This window comes from Macadamia integrifolia, chromosome 7 (assembly GCF_013358625.1).
Source record: "Macadamia integrifolia cultivar HAES 741 chromosome 7, SCU_Mint_v3, whole genome shotgun sequence".
Classification (NCBI taxonomy): domain Eukaryota; kingdom Viridiplantae; phylum Streptophyta; class Magnoliopsida; order Proteales; family Proteaceae; genus Macadamia; species Macadamia integrifolia.
The window spans coordinates 15,087,387-15,107,085 of record NC_056563.1 but is presented as its reverse complement, the minus strand read 5'-3'; the positions used below and the strand labels follow the sequence as shown (position 1 = coordinate 15,107,085).

The 19,699-nt window shown below is 40.6% G+C and overlaps 1 protein-coding gene across 1 annotated transcript; it reads left to right on the top strand.

Moving 5' to 3' along the window:
• Positions 1-207: 207 nt before the first annotated feature.
• LOC122083713 (pentatricopeptide repeat-containing protein At5g44230) lies at positions 208-3,015 on the top strand. Its single transcript, XM_042651597.1, has 3 exons — positions 208-2,392; positions 2,529-2,654; positions 2,762-3,015. The coding sequence occupies exon 1, from the start codon at positions 372-374 to the stop codon at positions 2,328-2,330; it is 1,959 nt and encodes a 652-aa protein (XP_042507531.1). The 5' UTR covers positions 208-371; the 3' UTR covers positions 2,331-2,392; positions 2,529-2,654; positions 2,762-3,015.
• The last annotated feature ends 16,684 nt before the right edge of the window (positions 3,016-19,699 follow it).

The window sequence follows — 19,699 nt, the reverse complement described above, 5'->3', positions numbered from 1 at the left end:
AGCATCTTATGTTTGTTGACAGCACAAACTTATGGCCATGGAGCGCAATACCCCTTTTTTGGAAATTTCAGATTTTTTGTTTAAACTAAAGTTTTGTTACAAAAGTAACAATGACCTAGTTTTATGGGTCAAAGCCTTAGCCCACAGGGCTATGAACTTGAAAACTCTAATTAGGGATCCTAATATCCTGATGGATACATATATTAGTAATTATTCTTCTGATATACATAAAGAAGGGCAATCATGTAGTCCCCAGATTTTTGGGATACGAGAGTGAAATTACATATCATATTTTGAGAGCGACTGGGTTACCAGCTTGTTATCCAGAAAATCTGTTAGTATTCTCGAATTATAACAAAATCTTAAAGGCTATGGTTGCGATTTTTTCCCGCCACTGGAATAGAACTGGGCTATCACTCTGTTCTTGCGGTTTCCATTCTCAGCTGCAACCACAAATCTTCGTTCCATTTTCCCAACGAATACTCGAACGCAACTTCATAGAATCTCAAGTCGTTTCTCTTCTCCATGGCTGCAAAGATGTCAACCAGCTCAGGCCAGTCCACGCTCACATCATCCGAATGGGCCTCGACCAGTGCTGTTTCGTTCTTGCCAAGTTCATCCGAATCCTCACCAAATTCAATGTCCCCATGGATCCTTATCCTCGCCTCCTCTTTGATCAAGTCCGTCGCCCAAACCCATTTCTTTGGACTGCATTAATTCGAGGTTACTCTCTCAGTGGACCCTTTAGTGAGGCAGTTCCGCTATATAACCGTATGAGGAAGGAAGGTACTACCCCTGTAACGTTCACTTTCTGTGCTCTCTTTAAGGCTTGTAGCGCGACCCTTGATTTCAATTCTGGTAGGCAGTTGCATTGCCAGACCATATTGATAGGTGGGTTTGAGTCTGATCTCTATGTTGGTAACACTTTGATTGATATGTATTTGAAATGTGGATTTTTGGAATATGGACGCCGGATGTTCGATGAAATGATTGACAGAGATGTGATTTCTTGGACATCGTTGATTGTTGCTTATGCCAAGAGTGGAGATATGGAAGTTGCAGAAGAACTGTTTGATGGCTTGCCTGAGAAGGATATGGTTGTATGGACTGCAATGGTTACAGGCTATGCCCAAAATGCAAGGCCAAAGGAGGCATTGAGATTGTTTGAGAGAATGTGGGGTGCCGGTGTGGAAACAGATGAAGTGACGTTGGTGGGTGTTATTTCTGCTTGTGCCCAATTGGGTGCTGAGAAGTATGCTAGATGGATCCGGAATGTTGCTGAGCATGCAGGGCTTGATCCGAGGACAAATGTTGTTGTGGGCTCTGCTCTGATAGACATGTATTCCAAGTGTGGCAGTGTGGGTGAAGCATATCAGGTGTTTGAGATGATGACGGAGAGGAATGTGTATTCTTACACTGCAATGATCGGGGGGTTTGCAATGCATGGGCAGGCTGATGCTGCAATGAGGTTGTTCTGTGAGATGGTGGAGACAGAGACGAGGCCAAACAGAGTTACATTCATTGGGGCGCTTACTGCATGCAGCCATGCAAGGCTTGTTGAACAAGGGCGACAGTTGTTTGCAAGCATGCAGGAAGTTTATGGGATCACACCTTCAGCCGACCACTATGCATGCATGGTAGATCTTCTTGGTCGGGCTGGGCACTTAGAAGAAGCCTATGAGCTTGTGAAAACAATGGAAATTAAGCCCCATGGTGGTGTCTGGGGAGCATTACTTGGAGCATGTCGTATACATGGGAATCCTGATATTGCTGAGATTGCTGTCAGCCATCTGTTTGATCTTGAGCCAAATGGTATTGGAAATTATGTATTGCTTTCCAACATTTATGCATCAGCTGGAAGATGGGATGATGTTTCACGTATGAGAAAGTTGATAAGAAAGAAAGGTATGAAAAAGAATCCTGCATGCAGCTGGGTAGAAGCAAACAATGGAGTAATTCATGAATTCTTTGCTGATGACATGACCCATCCTAAGTCTAATGAGATCAAACAAGCTTTAAAGGAGCTTCTGGAAAGATTAAAGCTTGCTGGGTACAAACCAAATTTGACCTCTGTAGTTTATGATTTGAGTGACAATGAGAAAGAGCAGTTGCTAATGAGACATAGTGAAAAGTTGGCTTTAGTGTTTGGGCTACTAACTACTAGTGCTGGCAGCTCCATTCGGATTGTGAAGAACCTAAGGATATGTGAGGACTGCCACTCATTTATGCTTAGTGTATCTGGGATCACAAGGAGGGAGATTGTAGTTAGGGATAACATGAGGTTCCATCATTTCAGGGATGGATTGTGCTCCTGCAGTAATTTCTGGTGATTAAAGCTGAACTCCAACTCCATCTAAGGTGTTTGGCTGCCCTACTTAAGTCATTCTTATGTGTAAGACAAAATTTCCTTCTGGCCAATTTTTGCATGTGCTAATAGAGCTGATCATCTCAAATTGATTTACACTTAGAATTCATTGAACCAAAGAAAGGTCCTAACATTCATCAATAACCCATTGTGTATAATGCAGCATGCTCATGTGGACCAAGGATACAAAAAATGACCAGTAAGTGGATTATTTTTCCTTGTGTCTCATCAGATAATTGAATTTTTCATGCAATGGCCAATCCAATAGACTGCTGCCTAGTTTGATAATGTAAGTAATACAATTTTTTTTTTATATATCAATCTTGGGGCTTTTCCATCGGCAGTTTTCTTTTGTAATTTGTGTTTATATTATTTTTGACATGTTATTTACACCAGGACATTTCATTTACTGAGAGCAATGGGTGAATGATGAAGATTCTATTTATCATTTAATCAATGAAGTGATTATATTCAACATCGAAGATTACACAAAACCTAGAAGAGGTAAGAATAAACTTATTCCAAGCTCCAATTATCAGAACTGAACTAAATGAGTTGTTAATTTTCCAGCTACATGTACCTCCATGTTGACAAAGGAATCTATTTTATTCCTCTTAGGTTGTCATTTATTTATTTATATTTTTTGTTTTTGGTTTTGTTTTGTTTTTTGTTTTTTTGTTTTTTTCTATTCGAATAATAATAAATAAAATTTACAAAATGATATTTGTCTTGCATGGCCCTATAGGCCCAAAGCTTAACCTTCCCTAATGTCATATCCTCACTTTGTACACAAAAAAATTTCGTTAAAAGATAATTCAATTCAAGTCTGAAAGAAAAAGTGGCCCATCAAAAAATTAATTCCCGTCCATAACTTTTCAAGCTCTATTATGTCCATCCAAATTCTGGTCACCTTCCCACCTTGCTTAACAATTTCCCGCAACCCAATCAGCAATCCCATTGCTGCCGCATCATCCTCTCCTGTCATAGCATAATCAGCGAGAGAAAATAAGCATTGGCATTTAGAAAAAAGAGCGATAGCCCATCCGGAGACACCACAAGATGTGTTAGACACTGCACTAACAATAAGTACAAAGTCACTAAATAGGGCATTGGCTTTCCTACAACACTCAAATGTTCATTATCCATCGTTGTAGGCTGGGTGGGACAATGGGTTTGTAACTTGGTCAACCAATAATCTACTTGGGAAATCACATATGCAAGATTAGGGGTATGAGATCCCATGATAAACATATTCCTATGTGACCATAGAAAATAACATGTAATAATCAATCATGATATTAAACAAAGAAGACAATTCATTAGTACAAAGGTTACAAGAGTTGAACAAATACATTATTAAATTGAAAATTGAAGTAAAAGGAGTTCTATGTAGACGCAAGCCCAAAGCTCCAGCTGCCCAAATTCTTAAAGAAAACTCATTAGAGAAAAAAAAACATGAAATGAGTTTTCTTGCTCATTGTGACATAGACAACAAGTAGTGTTTATAACCATCTATTTTCGCAGGGTGCCTGTGGAGGGGATACCATCCATGGTCAATCTCCAAAAGAATAGCTTAAATTTTGGATGAAGTCTGAGTTTCCAGAAAAATTGCCACTATTGAGAGCAGGGAGATGAGCAAAACCACCTGTTATAGCATCCACTGGAATTAGTAGTTGACTAAGTCATGAGATATTTATCAGCTATTTTGGTTGTGAGACTTCCCTTTTTGGACAAGTGACACCACCAAAAGTCAGTTGCATTGGAGATGGGTAAACTCATAATAAGATTAGAAATATGAACCGGTAAGATAGAGAGTAATAATCCAGAATTCCAATGATTGTTGATAATGAAGTTATTAACCAAAGATAAGCTAGTGGGGGGAGGCTGACTAACACAAAATTGATCTATGAAGATATTACTAGACTTAAAAATCCAAGAATCATACCAAAAGTAAGTCTTGTTCCCTGTACCAACTTTCTTATAGATCATATTTTTTAGGGTAGGGAGGACAATTACAATAGCATTCCAATAAGGGGATCCTTTGGATTTTAAATTTCGATGGTCAAACACAGACCTGTTCCGGTAGTATTTCTCTTAAAGCAATCAAGACCATAAGCTTTGTGGTTCACTGAGAAGACGCCATCCCAATTTAAGGAGCAGAGCCTTATTTTGAGTGGTAGAATCTCGCAATCCCAATCCACCCATTGATTTTGGCTGACATACTCTCCTCCATCCAATTAAGTGAGCTCTTTTCCGAGAATTAGAGTCACCATTCTAGAAATGAAGAAAGATAGAATCAAGCTTCCTGCAAACAGACTTGGGAATGGCAAAATAGGTCATCAAATAAGAACAGATAGAAGCGATAACCCATTGGATAAGGACTTGTCTCCCAGCTTAAGAAAGAACAAAAGTCTTTCAAGTGGATAGTTTGCAATTCACGAGCTAGATAATGGATGAAAAATCAGGTCGTTTAGATCTATGGTGAAATAATTTAGTTCCCAGATAAATGGAACCCGATGCCATTTCAGTAATTCCAATAACCTGACACAGAGAAGTTCGCCAATCCTTGGATATATTATTGCTGAAAGAAAGTCCACTTTTATCGAAGTTGATTGAGAGACCCGAAAGATCAGAGAGAGGTCAATAATACATCTAATGGTTGATAAATCTTCATGAGTAGCACGGCAGAAGATGAAAGTATCATCCGCAAAAAATAGGTGAGAAATTTCAGGAGCATACCAAGACACCTTGATCCCCTTAAAGAGATTCAACTCTCTATAGGTAGAAAGGAGTCAAGAAAGTCCTTCCATAGCAGTGATCAACAAGAAGGAACTAAGTGGGAAACCTTGCCTAATACCTGGAGAGCCCGAAAACAAGTTAAAACCAGACCCATTAAGTTTGATAGAAAAGGTGGGGTAGAAATAAGAGTATGGATAAGAGAAGTCCAATGAGCCCCAAACCCCTAGAAATTGAAAATGGGAAGCAAAAAATTCGATTCTAACCTATCATAAGCTTTAGCCATATCTAATTTCATCGCAGCAAAATCTGATTTACCCTTTTTTTGCTTAAGAAAATGAAAGATTTCTTGGGAAATAATGATATTGTCTGAAATCTGCCTACCTGGTACAAACGCCGCCTGGCAAGGGGAAAAAAATTCAGAGAGAAGAGGTTTTAGACGATTAGCTAGGATCTTTGCCCTGATTTTATAGTAAACATTACATAGACTAATGGGTCTGAAATCAGAAACCACTGAAGCATTATCCTTTTAGGAATGAGACAAATGAGAGTATGGTTTGACCCAGGGGGAGGAACCCATAAGAGAAAAATTGCTGGACAAAGGAGAAAATATCAGGGGAAATGATATCCCAGAACTTTTGGAAAAAAACAGCTTGGAAACCATCAGGACCTGACACCTTGAAGGGTCCCAAAGAAAACAAAGTGGATCTGATTTCCTCCAATGAAGGACAAAAGGAAAGAGCAGGGGTGTTGAGATGGGGTAAGACAGGGAACAAGCACTCGATAAACGAAGGATCTAAGGAGGAAGAAGAGGTGAAAATGGATTCCAGGTGTAGGGAAAATTCTTTGGTAATAAGAGAAGGATTTTCAATACAGGTCCAAGAGTTGGAGAAGATATTTGAGGTGATTGAGTGCACTGAAGCACAGAAACTTATATGTGCAGGGCTGCAACTCAAGAAGGAGGCCAACTCTTGGTGGCAAGCCTCCAAGCCCATATTGTTGGCCACACATCGGGAACCCACCTGGGAATAGTTCAAGGAGTTGTTCTTGGCCAATCATTACCCACGTAGCTTCAGGAACCGTAAGGAGATGGAATTTATGGCCTTAACTCAAGGGAGTAAGACTATCCTTGAGTATCAGCAGCAGTTTGAGAGCTTGTTCCATTTTGACCCTAGGCATATGAGAACAGCTGAAGAAAAGGTTGCAAGATTTCTGAAGGGCCTAAAGACATCCATTGGGTCTGTACTTGAGGTCTTAGACTTGACGGACTATGGCCAAATTGTGCAGAAGGCCAAGACCATGGAGGATAAACAGAAGGGAGAACAGTCCCTCACACCTGGACTGTGGAAGAGAACAAATCCATTTATGGATATGGGCAACTCCTCCAAAGCATACCGTGGGTCTACAGTTCTGGGCCTACGTATAGGCAGCCCTATAGGCCATCTGGCTACCCTCCTCGACTAGTTGGTGGTTCGGGCTCTACATCTTTTTTCCCGAACATTAGTACGGTGCCTACACGCCCAAGGTCGCCCCGACCTCCATCTACAGCGGGTCAAGTGCAGAGGGGCCCCGCCCTAATTTCGGCATCATAGATCCGTTGCTTTAACTGCCATTCCTATGGGCACTATGCTAAAGACTGTCGGGTCAGATCGGCTTTGCCCTCCAGTCAGCCCTCTACATACTGACCTCCCTTAACTCGGGGGAATCAACCGCAGGGAAGGATGTATGCCCTATCAGCTGAGGAAGTCGAGGCCAGCACGGAGGTGGTAGCAGTTACATTTTAAATTTAAGAAATTCCTTATGTTATCTATTGATGACCTGCTGTACTTATATGCATTGTTACACTAGGTGTCCTAATCTATATCGGGCATACCAGCCTATGCTTTATTCGATTCAGGAGCTACACATTCATTCCTATCTAAGAGATTTGCTGGGAAACTTGGTATGTCACCCAGGACCCTAGATCATGGGATGATTGTTAGTATGCCTACTGGTAAAGTTACACAGTTGAAGGAGGTGTATGGGTCGTGCCTAGTGGAAATCAGTGGGAAGAAATTGGATGCACAACTCATTAAGTTCAATATGCAGAACTTTGATGTTATACTGGGCATGGATTGGTTGTTGGCTCATTGAGCTAATGTGATGTGTGCTGAAAAGTTGATTAGGGTGACAGATGACGAAGGAAGAGAATTGGTATACCGAGCAGATAAAATGAAATGGGCTAAAAAGGTCCTCGTCTCCGCTCTTCAAGCGATAAAGTTATTGGAAAGTGGATGTCAGGGTGACTTAGCATCGGCACTTGATGTTGATGCAAGGGTTACACCTCTAGAAGAGGTAAAGGTGGTTAAAGAATTTCCTGATGTCTTTCCAGATGATCTGATGCATTTACCGCTTGATAGAGAGTTGGAGTTTGCCATAAACTTGATTCCTAGAGCAGCTCCAGTGTCTAAAGCTCCATATAAGATGGCACCAGCCGAATTGAAGGAGTTGCAGACGGAGTTGCAAGAATTGTTGGAGAAGGGGTTTATTCGCCCAGGTGTTTCACCTTGGGGTGCCCCAGTATTGTTTGTCACAAAGAAGGATGGCAGCTTGCGTATGTGCATTGATTACCGGGAATTGAATAAGCTAACCATTAATAATCGGTATCCATTGCCATGCATTGATGATTTATTTGACCAACTGCAGGGTGCCAAGGTATTTTCAAAGATAGACCTTAGATCAGGCTATTATCAGCTCAAGATAAAGAGCAGCGACATACCCAAGACAGCATTCAGGACTCGGTACGGTCACTATGAGTTCCTAGTGTTATCTTTTGGGTTAACCAATGCACCAGCAACATTCATGGATCTAATGAATCGAGTATTTCAAGATGTCCTCGATAAATGAGTAATTATTTTTATTGATGACATCTTGATCTACTCCAAGACAGAAGAGGAGCACACTCAACATTTGAGAATGGTGTTACAGAGGTTGAGAGAACAACGATTGTTTGCCAAATACAGCAAATGTGAATTTTGGCTTGAGCAAGTTGGATTCCTGGGGCACGTAGTGTCTAAGGCCAGAATCGAGGTGGATCCTGATAAGGTGAAAGCAGTAGTAGAGTGGGAAAACCCTAAAAATGTCACTGAAATTAGAAGCTTCTTGGGTTTGGCTGGATATTACCGGTGCTTTATTGAAAATTTTGCTTGAATCTCTGCGCCAATGACTAAATTAACCAAAAAGGGTGTGAAATTCGACTGGGTAGAGGAATGTGAGAAGAGTTTCTAGGAATTGAAGAAGAGGTTGGTGTTGGCCCCTGTGTTGACCATCCATGAAGGCACAGGTGGAATGACAGTCTACACTGATGCTTCCAAAGTTGGTTTGGGTTGTGTTCTCATGCAACGCGGAAAGGTGATAGCGTATGCTTCCTGACAACTAAAGGAGTATGAGAAGAACTACCCCACTCATGACTTGGAACTAGCCACAGTCATTTTTGCCCTTAAGATTTGGCGACATTACTTGTATGGGGAGCAGTGCAAGATATACAGTGATCACAAAAGCCTTAAGTACTTTTTCACCCAGAAGGATTTGAACATGAGGCAGAGGAGACGGCTTGAGCTCATGAAGGATTATGATTACGACATTCAGTATCATCCTGGCAAGGCTAACGTAGTGGCAGACGCGTTGAGTCGGAAGGCACAAACCGTGTCACTCTCATACTTGGCAGTCAACCCACCATTGATACAAGAGGCGACGCTAATGGATGAAGCTCTCGTATATGAAGGAGCAACCTTAGAGTTTGAACGTCAATCAGAAAACCTTAAATGGGTGACTGTATCCTTGGTGGCTCTACAGGTGCATCCGACTATTAGGCAAGAGGTAATAATGAAACAACCTTTGGATCCTGAATTGCAACGGATCAGAGTTAAGGTTCAAGATCAAACAATGAACGACCCAAATTTTGTTTTAGCCAATGATGGAGCATTGACGTTTCGAGGCAGATTGTGTGTACCCGATGATTTGGATATATAAGACAAGATAGTGCGAGAAGCACATAGCTCCGAGTACTCACTCCACCCAGGAAGTACAAAGATGTACAAAGACCTCAAACAAAATTACTGGTGGCCTAGCATGAAAGTCACAATAGCTCTATATGTGGCGACTTGTCTTACATGCCAGAAAGTAAAAGCTGAGAGGCATCGACCTTATGGTACTCTTCAGCCACTCCCAGTACTAGAATGGAAGTGGGATAAGATTACAATGGACTTCGTCACCGGACTACCATGTACACCTAAGGGGATGGACGCGATATGGGTGATCGTTGATCGGCTTACTAAGATTGCTCATTTCATTCCCATCAAGACCAAGTTCTCTATGGCTAAATTAGCATAACTTTACATGGATAACATAGTGCGCTTGCATGGAGTGCCAGTGAGCATTGTGTCATATAGGGACCCAAGATTCACTTCCAGATTTTGGAAAAGCTTCCAACGTGCCTTAGGATCACAATTGAATTTGAGTACTACTTTCCACCCACAGACTGATGGTCAGTCGGAGCGAACCATACAGATATTAGAAGACATGCTCAGGGCATATGCAATGGAAATGTGTGGTAGTTGGGAAGAATATATACCCCTTATGGAGTTTGCCTATAACAACAGTTACCAAGCTACAATTGGGATGGCTCTGTATGAGGCATTATATGGTAGGAAGTGCATAACTCCTCTGTATTGGGATGAGGTAGGTGAACGTCGAATGTTAGGACCTGAGATGATACAGATGACTTGTGACAAAGTCGATGTTATTCGAGAACGGATTAAAGCAGCTCAGTCTCGTCAAAAGAGCCATGCAGACACCCGCAGGAAAGGCATTGAATTTCAGCCAGGAGAAAAGGTGTTTCTCAAGATCTCTCCTACTAAGGGGTTGCAAAGATTTCACAGAAAGGGGAAGTTGAGTCCAAGATACATTGGTCCATTTGAGATCTTAGCCCAGGTTGGCTCAGTAGCCTACATGCTTGCTCTGCCACCTTCACTCGGGGATGTTCATAACGTGTTTCATGTATCCATGCTGAAGTGATACGTGCATGATCCATCTCATGTATTACCCGTGGAACTAGAATATCTAGAAGCTGATATAACCTATACAGAGCAGCTAGCTGAAATTTTGGACTAAAAGGTGAAAACCCTTCGCAACAGCTCTATTTCCTATGTAAAGGTGCGATGGGCTAATCATTCACTTGAAGAACCATCTTGGGAGAAGGAGGAGGAAATCCAAGCCAAGTACCCTCATCTTTTCGAACAACCAGGTACGCCAATTTCGAGGACAAAATTTTCAGAGAGAGGGGTGTAAATGTAATACCCTACTTCCTAAACCCGGCCTGATTACACGGTTGACCCGGTTCAACCATGCAGGACCCGAACCGGGGAGAGTTAAGGCAGGTTCCTTATGGACCATGATGGCTAGGGTGACCTTAAACACAGGCTGGCCAGACAAGTCCGAGCCAGTGCCAGAGGAGACGGGTGTACCCAAGCCGTGTACATGCCTATATCATAAGGCCATGTACGGATAAAACAGGTATGTAGCCATATTTTAAAGCACATACGTACAATATACCTTACACCGAGAGGGTGATTCGTGTCGAGAGTCGAATCCCATCAAAATCCCACTTGTTGCCCAATTTCAGGCTCTCAGGTGGGCGGTCACAGGTGGGCGCATCCACCCACCTGAGTGACCCACCCATGTGATTACTTAGTTATTTTAAAAGGTATAAATAGCTATCTTATGTTTTCCTTTTTCTTTTTTCTCATTTATGACACTCGGACGTTTGGTGAGAAGAGTAAAGAGGAGAGAGAAAAGAAGGGAAAGAAGAGGAAAAGAGAAGGAAGAGGAAGAAGAGATGGATTTCAACGGCGTCGAGGCTTGATCTTCCCATTCTGACACCGGAAGACTGATCTTCAACACTAGATCTACGTTTAGAGGTGAGCAAAGGCTAGGTTCCTTAAACTTTCACCATACCCAAGTAAAACCCTTGATTTGGGTAGGATTTCTTGAGGTCTTGTAAATCCCCCTTGAGATGATGAATCTAAGGTTTAATAGATGATCTATGTGTTGATTTTGAAGGATTTGAAGAAGTGTTTACAAGGTTGAAGAAGCATTGGTGATTTGAAGTGATTTTGGGGTTTTGAAGGAGTTCTTGAGCAAAGAAGGTAAGATGGCTTTCTATTCCTTAAATCTAACCTAGATCTAGGTTAGAACCACCTTATGAGACCTTGAATGTATGGAGAATGGGTTTGGAAGAGCCCCATTTGATTCCCTAAAGGTTGGGGAAGGTTTCAGGTGAAAATGGCATTTTCCCGCCAAGACCGATGGGCCATTTGGCCCGCCTGAGGGCACCCGCCTGAGAGGGCAGACCCTCGGGGCCAACCGGCAGGCCCAACCGACGGGCCGACCGGTGGGCCAACCTGCCTGTCGGTCTTAGCAGGACCCTCAGGCCCAACTGACAGGCCAAACCGATGGGCCAACCGACGCGTCAGTCTTAGCAGGACCCTCAGGCCCAACCGATGGGCCAAACCGATGGGCCAACCGGTGGGCCGACCTGCCCGTCGGTCATTACCGGTGGGTTTGACTGGTGGGTCAGACAGGTGGGCTGTCCAACCCACCCGAGATGCTCCCAACGTGATTTTTATGTCGGAACGGACCCAAGACGGACGTGCGACCTTCTTTTAGGATTCTAAACATGATTTTGTCATTGGATCGTGTTAATTTTGATCCCAAAATGGTGAAGTGCTAACCCCATTCACTTATGTTAGGTTCACCAACACGTACGCTTTTGGCACCGGATCTCACCCGTACCGAGCGTGAGTCCTTGTACACTACAAGTAAGTGGGGAGAGGACGTTTGGCCTTGTTTCAAGGCTTTTTTGGAATTCATTTAATTGTATCTAGACTAGCCATGTCATCATGAAAATGCTGTGTAGATTAGTCATCCTCACATTGTTATCCCATGGGTGTTGTGTTTATTTTCTAAATGCCAAGTGATGATATGATTATGTGATGAATGTTGACATCATTGTGCATGATGTATTAATATACTAGATGCCGTAGTCGGCTTGGAAACGAGTGCATTGGTGGCCCGTGGTATGGGACGCGACGGCACTATGTAATCGTACTATTGTCATATAGGAGCATGCGGTTTAGGATTATCATCTTCCCGTGCTACGACCCTTCCCAACAGGGGTTAAGGTATTGGGTTACCATTTGGGGGGAAGCAGTGGTCGCGGTTGTCGGGTCACTGTGGCGGTTAGATATATACCCGGCTAGTCATTAGGATAGTCGGCAACCCTAGTGGTATATTCAAGAGGGCCAATCGTACTGCTTTTAAATTGTTGGAGTTAGCACCTTTAATTTCTGTCATTTATTTTATGTTGAGAGCCGGTGGTCAGCATGTTTTACTTTTTCAAGTACTCACGGTGGGCCTTCTTCGACAGCCTTATGGGCGTATCGTGGGGTGGAGTTCGCGGATCGTACCCAGAGTATACACGCACTGTGGTTGTAGTAGCACTAAACCAAGGACTTAGTAATGTTGTTTAGGTGGATGTGATTTAAAATTAATTGCATAGCATATAGTGCATATGGTTGTGAATTATTGTATGGACTGCTGTGTGGTCCTTCTTTCCACTTACTAAGCTAGTGAGCTCATCCCACGTGTGCATCTCTTTTAGATGATTTTGCAGGTCATCCGTCTGAAGAGCACGGGTCGGGTCCCACAGTTGAGTTCCCTGAAGAGGATTGGTGGGTCCCTAAAGAATCAGAGCATGGCACAGATTGCTCGTGCAAGGGCTGTGCTACGGGACCGCAATTCTGATACTGAGCTGAGCTCCACCTTCTGATACCAGGCTGAGCTTTACCTTTTGATACCGAGCTGAGCCCTACTTCTAATATCGAGCTGAGCTAACTCTCTAATTTTTTATGATTCCTTTTGTGTACTTGATATGTAAATTATATTCTTTTGTATAAATATCATGCATGTTGGCCCACATGTACTTAACTATGTACTTATAATTTGGGTATCAAGTATAATGGGAATATTTACAGGTAAACTAAGTCTTCCGCTGAACTGTTGAACACCTTCTTAGTTGTATGTGTGCTGTCGTGGGATATTGTATCAGATGATCCTAACAGGTTTGGGTTAACCAGTGTTAACCCGGTCACTGGCCCGGTTCTGTGTAAACGAGGTGTGACACAGATCCTGTTTTTGGTGGCATATTTCTAGTGATTTGTATTGTACTGTCAAAATTGACAGTACTTGTACCTTTCTGGGGCAAACCTTGTGTGTCCCCCTTCAATGTTTCCAACACTCGTTAACACCCATTTACCCTTGTACCTAGGATAGAGAGAAGTATAGAATGATGAGGCCTAATGTGAGTTGATATCCGGTTGACAACTTGAAATTTCACCTGTCCAAGCTACAACCAAGGTGAGTGGTGGTTGACTTTAATTTTTGAAATGTTTTAGAACTGTATACATGATGTAGTAATCCTATGTAAATTTTCTAATTGCTCAAATGATTTATGTAAATTTCATAACAATCTATGAATTGTGTTAAATAGTTGAAATTGGAATTGGATGTATGTTGTAAAATGTGTGACGAGATCTGGTGTGGCCGAGGTGATTCTGATATCGTGATCATTGTGTGGATGTTTATATCATGCATTGGGTGTCTATTAGACTTAGTTATAGTTGTGGATACACTTTTGTGGCCGATAGTGATTCTGGTATCGTGTACTCCATTACTATACTAGGATATGGGTGCGCTTTGTGACCAATGGTAATTTTGATATTACATGTCCCATCCTTAATTGCTTATACGCTAGCTAGGCTTGGACATGGATGTGATTTGGCCGATGGTTGATTCTGATATCGGATGTCATACTAACTATATTGTTATGCACTGTCATACTAACTATATCATTATACAAGGCATGTAGTATATTGTGGTTGGGATTACATTCTCTATGCTACATCCCCTTGCCAACAGGGGGTTAAGGTGTTGGATAACACAACTATGGTATGTTCGATGAACCTTTTCAGAATGCCACTTCTGTGGTACGATATGGTTATTACCAAAGGTAGAAACTAGTCCTGCGTGGCTGATGGTAATTTCGATGTCGTGACCATTGTTAGTTAAAATGGGAACGGCAAAAAAATAGAAACGTACGGTACGGGTTTTAAACAGATAAAAATGATGAACGGTACGATTAAAAAAAGGGTAAAAAAAAGGGAACGGCAAACGGACGAAAACGAATGGTACAAGTATTAAACGTGTAGTTTTCAAAAAAACGAAACCAAAAAAACGGTAGTATACTCATGCAATTTGAGAGATTATTACCTGTATACATGCATCTAATATTCCAAAAGCTCTAGGAGTCCCAAGATAAAATAGCCCAATGGGCTACAAGAAAATGAGATGTTGCTAGCTTTAGCTTCTCTTTACTCATTGGGCTATAAGAAGATGAGATTTTTTTCCTATAAATAGTATGGAAGTTAAAAACCAAAAACCAAGTACCATATTGTCTTCACTCTTCACTTTTACTAATAGGTTTTTTTTTTTTTTTAATTATTTTTTTTTTATAAAATTCCTATTTTACCCTTAAAAAATGGATACGCGTTTAAAACGGCCGTTTAAAACGCATTTAAAATGGATTCTTTTGCCGTTTTCCTTTTTTTTCGTATTGTATAATAGCATACGGGAAAACACGTTTTAAACGGCAAAAAAACGCAAACGCGTTTTAACTAACAGTGGTCGTGACTACCAAGATGGGGTTATCAAGGGTTTGATGGGTGACAGATGGTCGCATTCCGGGACAGCAGGCTCTTAATCACGACTAGGATTTGTATCGTTGAGTGACCGATGTGTGAGTTTTGGGACCAAGGATACAACCTAATGCATCGTAGTAGTATGAACCCGACTTAATTGTATGTCAAGTGGTTTAATAATCCAATGGATTGAATCATTCGCATCATGGACTATGTGTTTAATTTTGCATTCATTCATATTATAGATTATGTATATATGCTTGCATGAATCCCACCCCTCACTGAGCTAGTTGGAGCTTACCCCTCATAAATGTTGTTTTTTAGATGATGATGTAGGTATTGTAGTGCCCTTGGGCTGTGACTTTACTTCCTCTAGGGCCGAGTACAGAGTTGGTGACTGTGGACACCAAAGGCCAAGAAGCACGACCTTGATTGTGTATGTGACACCTGTGCGTATGCGGCACCTAGAGTTAGGTAGAGGTCTTCTATAATTTTGATACCAAACTATTGGGTGGTATTGTTTTGGAATTATTATATGTACTTGAATTGATGTGAATGAGATAATTCTTGTTATGTAATATATTAACACTAGATATTATCCCCGCTAATTTTATGATTCCGTTATTATACACTCTGATTCTACTGAAATTATTTATTTTGATTGGTGTTATGTGATTGTGATGGTTAACGTATTGGTATCAGAGATCCTGGTAGAGGTGTAAGACAGATAAGCGTCTTACTCATACCGCTAGTATCCTAGTACTGGGAGCAGGGTGTGACAAATATCATGTTGATGATATTGAATATTCTCGAACTGTATCATATACCCAAGTGTAGGTGTGTATCCAGAATCATACTCAGGTGTATATGTGTATCCAAAATCAATAATATAGTATTTTCCCACAGAATTAAACATAAAAAGTTAAAATTTCAAAGATCATCTAAAATTTTTTGATAATTTTCTTTACAATTATCATATGAAACATCACCTAGTGGCAGATGGGGGAAGTTCAAACTATGAGTGTTCTTGGCTTCCCATAATATTCGATTGTTATGTGCAAAACCAGCCCAAGGAAGGTGAAGCATATGTCTAATGAGAATGCAACATATAAATTTTTGGTAACTTCATTTTTTCTACCAGATCTATATGGTACTTGTTTGTTAAGTGGAAGTGATACGCTTATATTTGTTCCATCTATTGTTCCAATACAATTGGTAAAGAATGGACAATATTTCCTATTTAATTTGATATTTGGTAGTGTCTCAAATAAAGGTGGTTGTACCATCTCTTGAGCAAATATTCGTAATAGTACCAATACAGTGTGGAAGTAACAACTCACTGTTTCACGTGGATGCTAAAACATTTCTTGCTTTATCGGGTTCTTAACATTGTGAAACATCATTCAGATGGCCATTGTTAATTGTTCATCCACTAAAATGTATTTTATGCTTGCCAATAGACCACTTTCTTTCAATATAGACACCAACCTCAAAAAATGCTCCTTAAACATACAAAATTGTCTATGGAGTTTTTTTTTAAGGTAATTTACAGCGCCACCCCCTAGAGAATGCCACTATTAGAGAGACATCCCTGCATAATACCAAATTACACTTGTACCCCCTACCATCAGTCTCTATTAAGTGAGGTTTTGGATTGACATTTTTACCCTTTTGTCTAAAACACATAAAATCAATCCCATTTTACCAGAAGAAAAATTACAAACAACATTTATCAGTTTTTGAATTGAAACTCTACTTCCTTGCATGACGTTGTCAAGGTACAAGACATGTGTGTAAGGATCCCTTTTTTTTACAAAACCCTCTATAAATTCCAAACAACAACCACAATCGAGGGTTTCAACCAATTCCAACCAGTACTGGAATCGAATTCGATAGGAACTCATCCTGCAATCTTGAACATTGAACATTGAACATTAGATGATTCGAACAATTCTTCTCTGCTCAAAGATAAATGGTTAACCAAATATCGAACTTATTTTGGGTTCTAGTCACAACTCTTTGTGACTTCTCACAAACTTTTTTTTTTTGGTAGAGGTAGCCTTAGCTATTCAAACCAGCCAAGGCTTTATGCTCATCAAGTAATGATATGATACTATCTCAATGCCCAATGAATGATAATCTTCTGGTATTTTCATCTCTGAAATCTTGTACTATTAGTTATATCTGTGATTTGGATTTGCATCTAGATCTTTATGATTTTGCTTCATACCTGGGCTCTTGGAGCATTCTATTCTCCCACTCCCCCACCCTAACCCAAGGGTTTAAAAACATAGGATCAGGATGATACTTATTATTTCAATAAACAAAAAAAGGATGATACTTGTTAATCAGCGCATCAACAGTGGACCTCGATTCCCCAAGATGATAAAAAAAAAATGAAAACCATTACCCACATCGGACTGATAAGGCCCTTCCAAACCTTTTTCCAATAACTTCATCTCCTTGGATCTCAACTGGTTCCCAGTCTCCGAAAGCCAACTCATTTCATCATCAAGAACTACAATCCCCTATGGTGAGTTATCCTCGTAAAGCATCTGAATCTCACAATGAAACTGAGCAGCCTTAGAGAGATCCAATTTCTCAGGTTCAGAGGCAGTTGTAGCCATTAGTCCTCGCAATTTTTTAGATAATTGCCAAACCCTTATGGTGAATTGCAGGAGTTCGACTGTGTTGTGAATGTTAGAGAGTTGGACAATCTTAAGCTAGATCTGGTGGTATGGATTGGCGATCTGACTCTATGTTTGCTTGGTGAGGAGAATGTATAACCTCCTTCTGTTTCCAGGGGCTGCTTCTTTGATTTGGGGAAGAAGAAGAAGAAGAATGATAAGGGCATGTTAGGTAGTTTACTTACTATGAGGGTATTTTGGTATTTAAAAAAGAAATAACCTAGCTGATGTCAACATTTAAGGTATATTCCCTAATAGAGACTGACAGTAGAGAGTACAAACGTAATTTGATATTATGCAAGGGGTGTCTCTCTAATAGTGGCATTCTTTAGGGGATGGTGGTGTAAATTACCCTTTTTCTTAAACATAATTTTTAATTCATGAAATAGATAACAATCAAATTCTTTTTCTTCCGAAATATTCCCAAATCTGAAACTTGTTAGCGAAGGTGTTATCTACGATATACACTCTATCAAGTGTCAATGGTTCCTTCTCCTTTTTTTTTTTTTTTAAGAATGGATTAATTGTCTGGCTTGAATGGTATGATCATTAGGAGTTAGGATCTCTACATCCATGTCTGGACCATTTGAATGAACCGGTCTAAAATTGAACAAACACGCACACTTCATAGCTATAACTTTGTACCTGCAAGGCGGCAACTCTACAAGGGTTCAACTTACCCATAAAGCTCGTTATATTTACAAACCTGCCCCTCCAATAGCCTTTTCTTGCCTTGGCTGCTGCTTCTGTGCATAACAAAAGTTAAGTTGCCACCGAAGCTGCAATCTGAAAGATGACTCCATAGGGGGGGACGGGAGGAGTCTGCTTGATTTGTTGATACAGCAAACCTATCCCCATTTAGGGTGTAAAGAATAATTAAGGTCTTGTTTGGATGGGCTTAATTTTATCCGATTCGTACAGAAGATATATAAGAACTCCTCATTTCAACTTTTTTTTTTATTGAACTAAGAAATTCATAAAACAAAAACTATGTACAATCCATCAGGCTCTGGTTCATATAACTTGGTCTAACCCGAGGCCCTACAGACCTCAAATATTTGATGGCTAGATTAGATTCCCCACACTTATATACAAATTGTACATGACAAAAAGAGGTATATATATACCAAAAAGTAGAAAAACTATTGAAGGGCCAACAACCATGAATCGGCTTCAAAATAAGGTGAAGTAAGGCCTTGGAAGAGAACCAAACTTCAGAGATATTCCAACCTCCTGATCGCATCCTTCACAATCCCTATGGAATTCATGTTGCTTTAATCACTGCATCGTCAGATGAGAGAGTAGTACCCTTGAGCATGACCTGAAACTGACTTTGATATAAAACACCACAGAACCATGTTGAATCTGATCCCAAAATGTTAGAAAGCCCTGTACAAACTAAGATCGGATATGACAAAAATATTAAGGGAGAAAAATTCCTTAATCAGCCCTCAGGGTAATCTGTGACAGAGAAGAAACCATCATTAGTAACAAAAACCTCATGTAGTTTTAGATCATAAAGCCATCTATTGATGCACCGCCATTGGGTTGGGAGAGTCTACATGTCTTAGAATAGCATTGCGGTGATCCCACATGCAATAAGCAACAACCAAAAAGACACTAAGAAAACACATATGATCAGAATTGTTTAATATTTTTTTTTGTAAAAAGAATTATTTAATATTGCATTGCGGTAAAAAATCATAACAAATTCAGCCATAGAGTTCACTTACAAAGTCTGAGATCTGAGACCGATAGGGCTTCCAGCCCAAATACGAGCTGAAAAATCACATTGAAGCAATAAATGGAGTCTGGATTCTGTGTCCTTCTCACAAAATAGACAATGCGAATCAATATCCATCCATCTACATAACAAATGTCAAGTTAGAAGACCATTTTGTAAAAGATGCCAAAAAAAGAAGAAGAAGAGGAAGAGAAATCTCTAGAGATGGAAGGCAAGGCCAAAGCCAATTATACCCTGAGACGTTCATATGATGAACTGGAACGAAGAAGAAGGTCATGATACTCTTGTCATCCATCTACCTGGTACCCTATATTTCTCTATCTTTTCCATTAAATTTTTTAACTTCTTTTCTCCCCCTATTCATCTAGTTTGA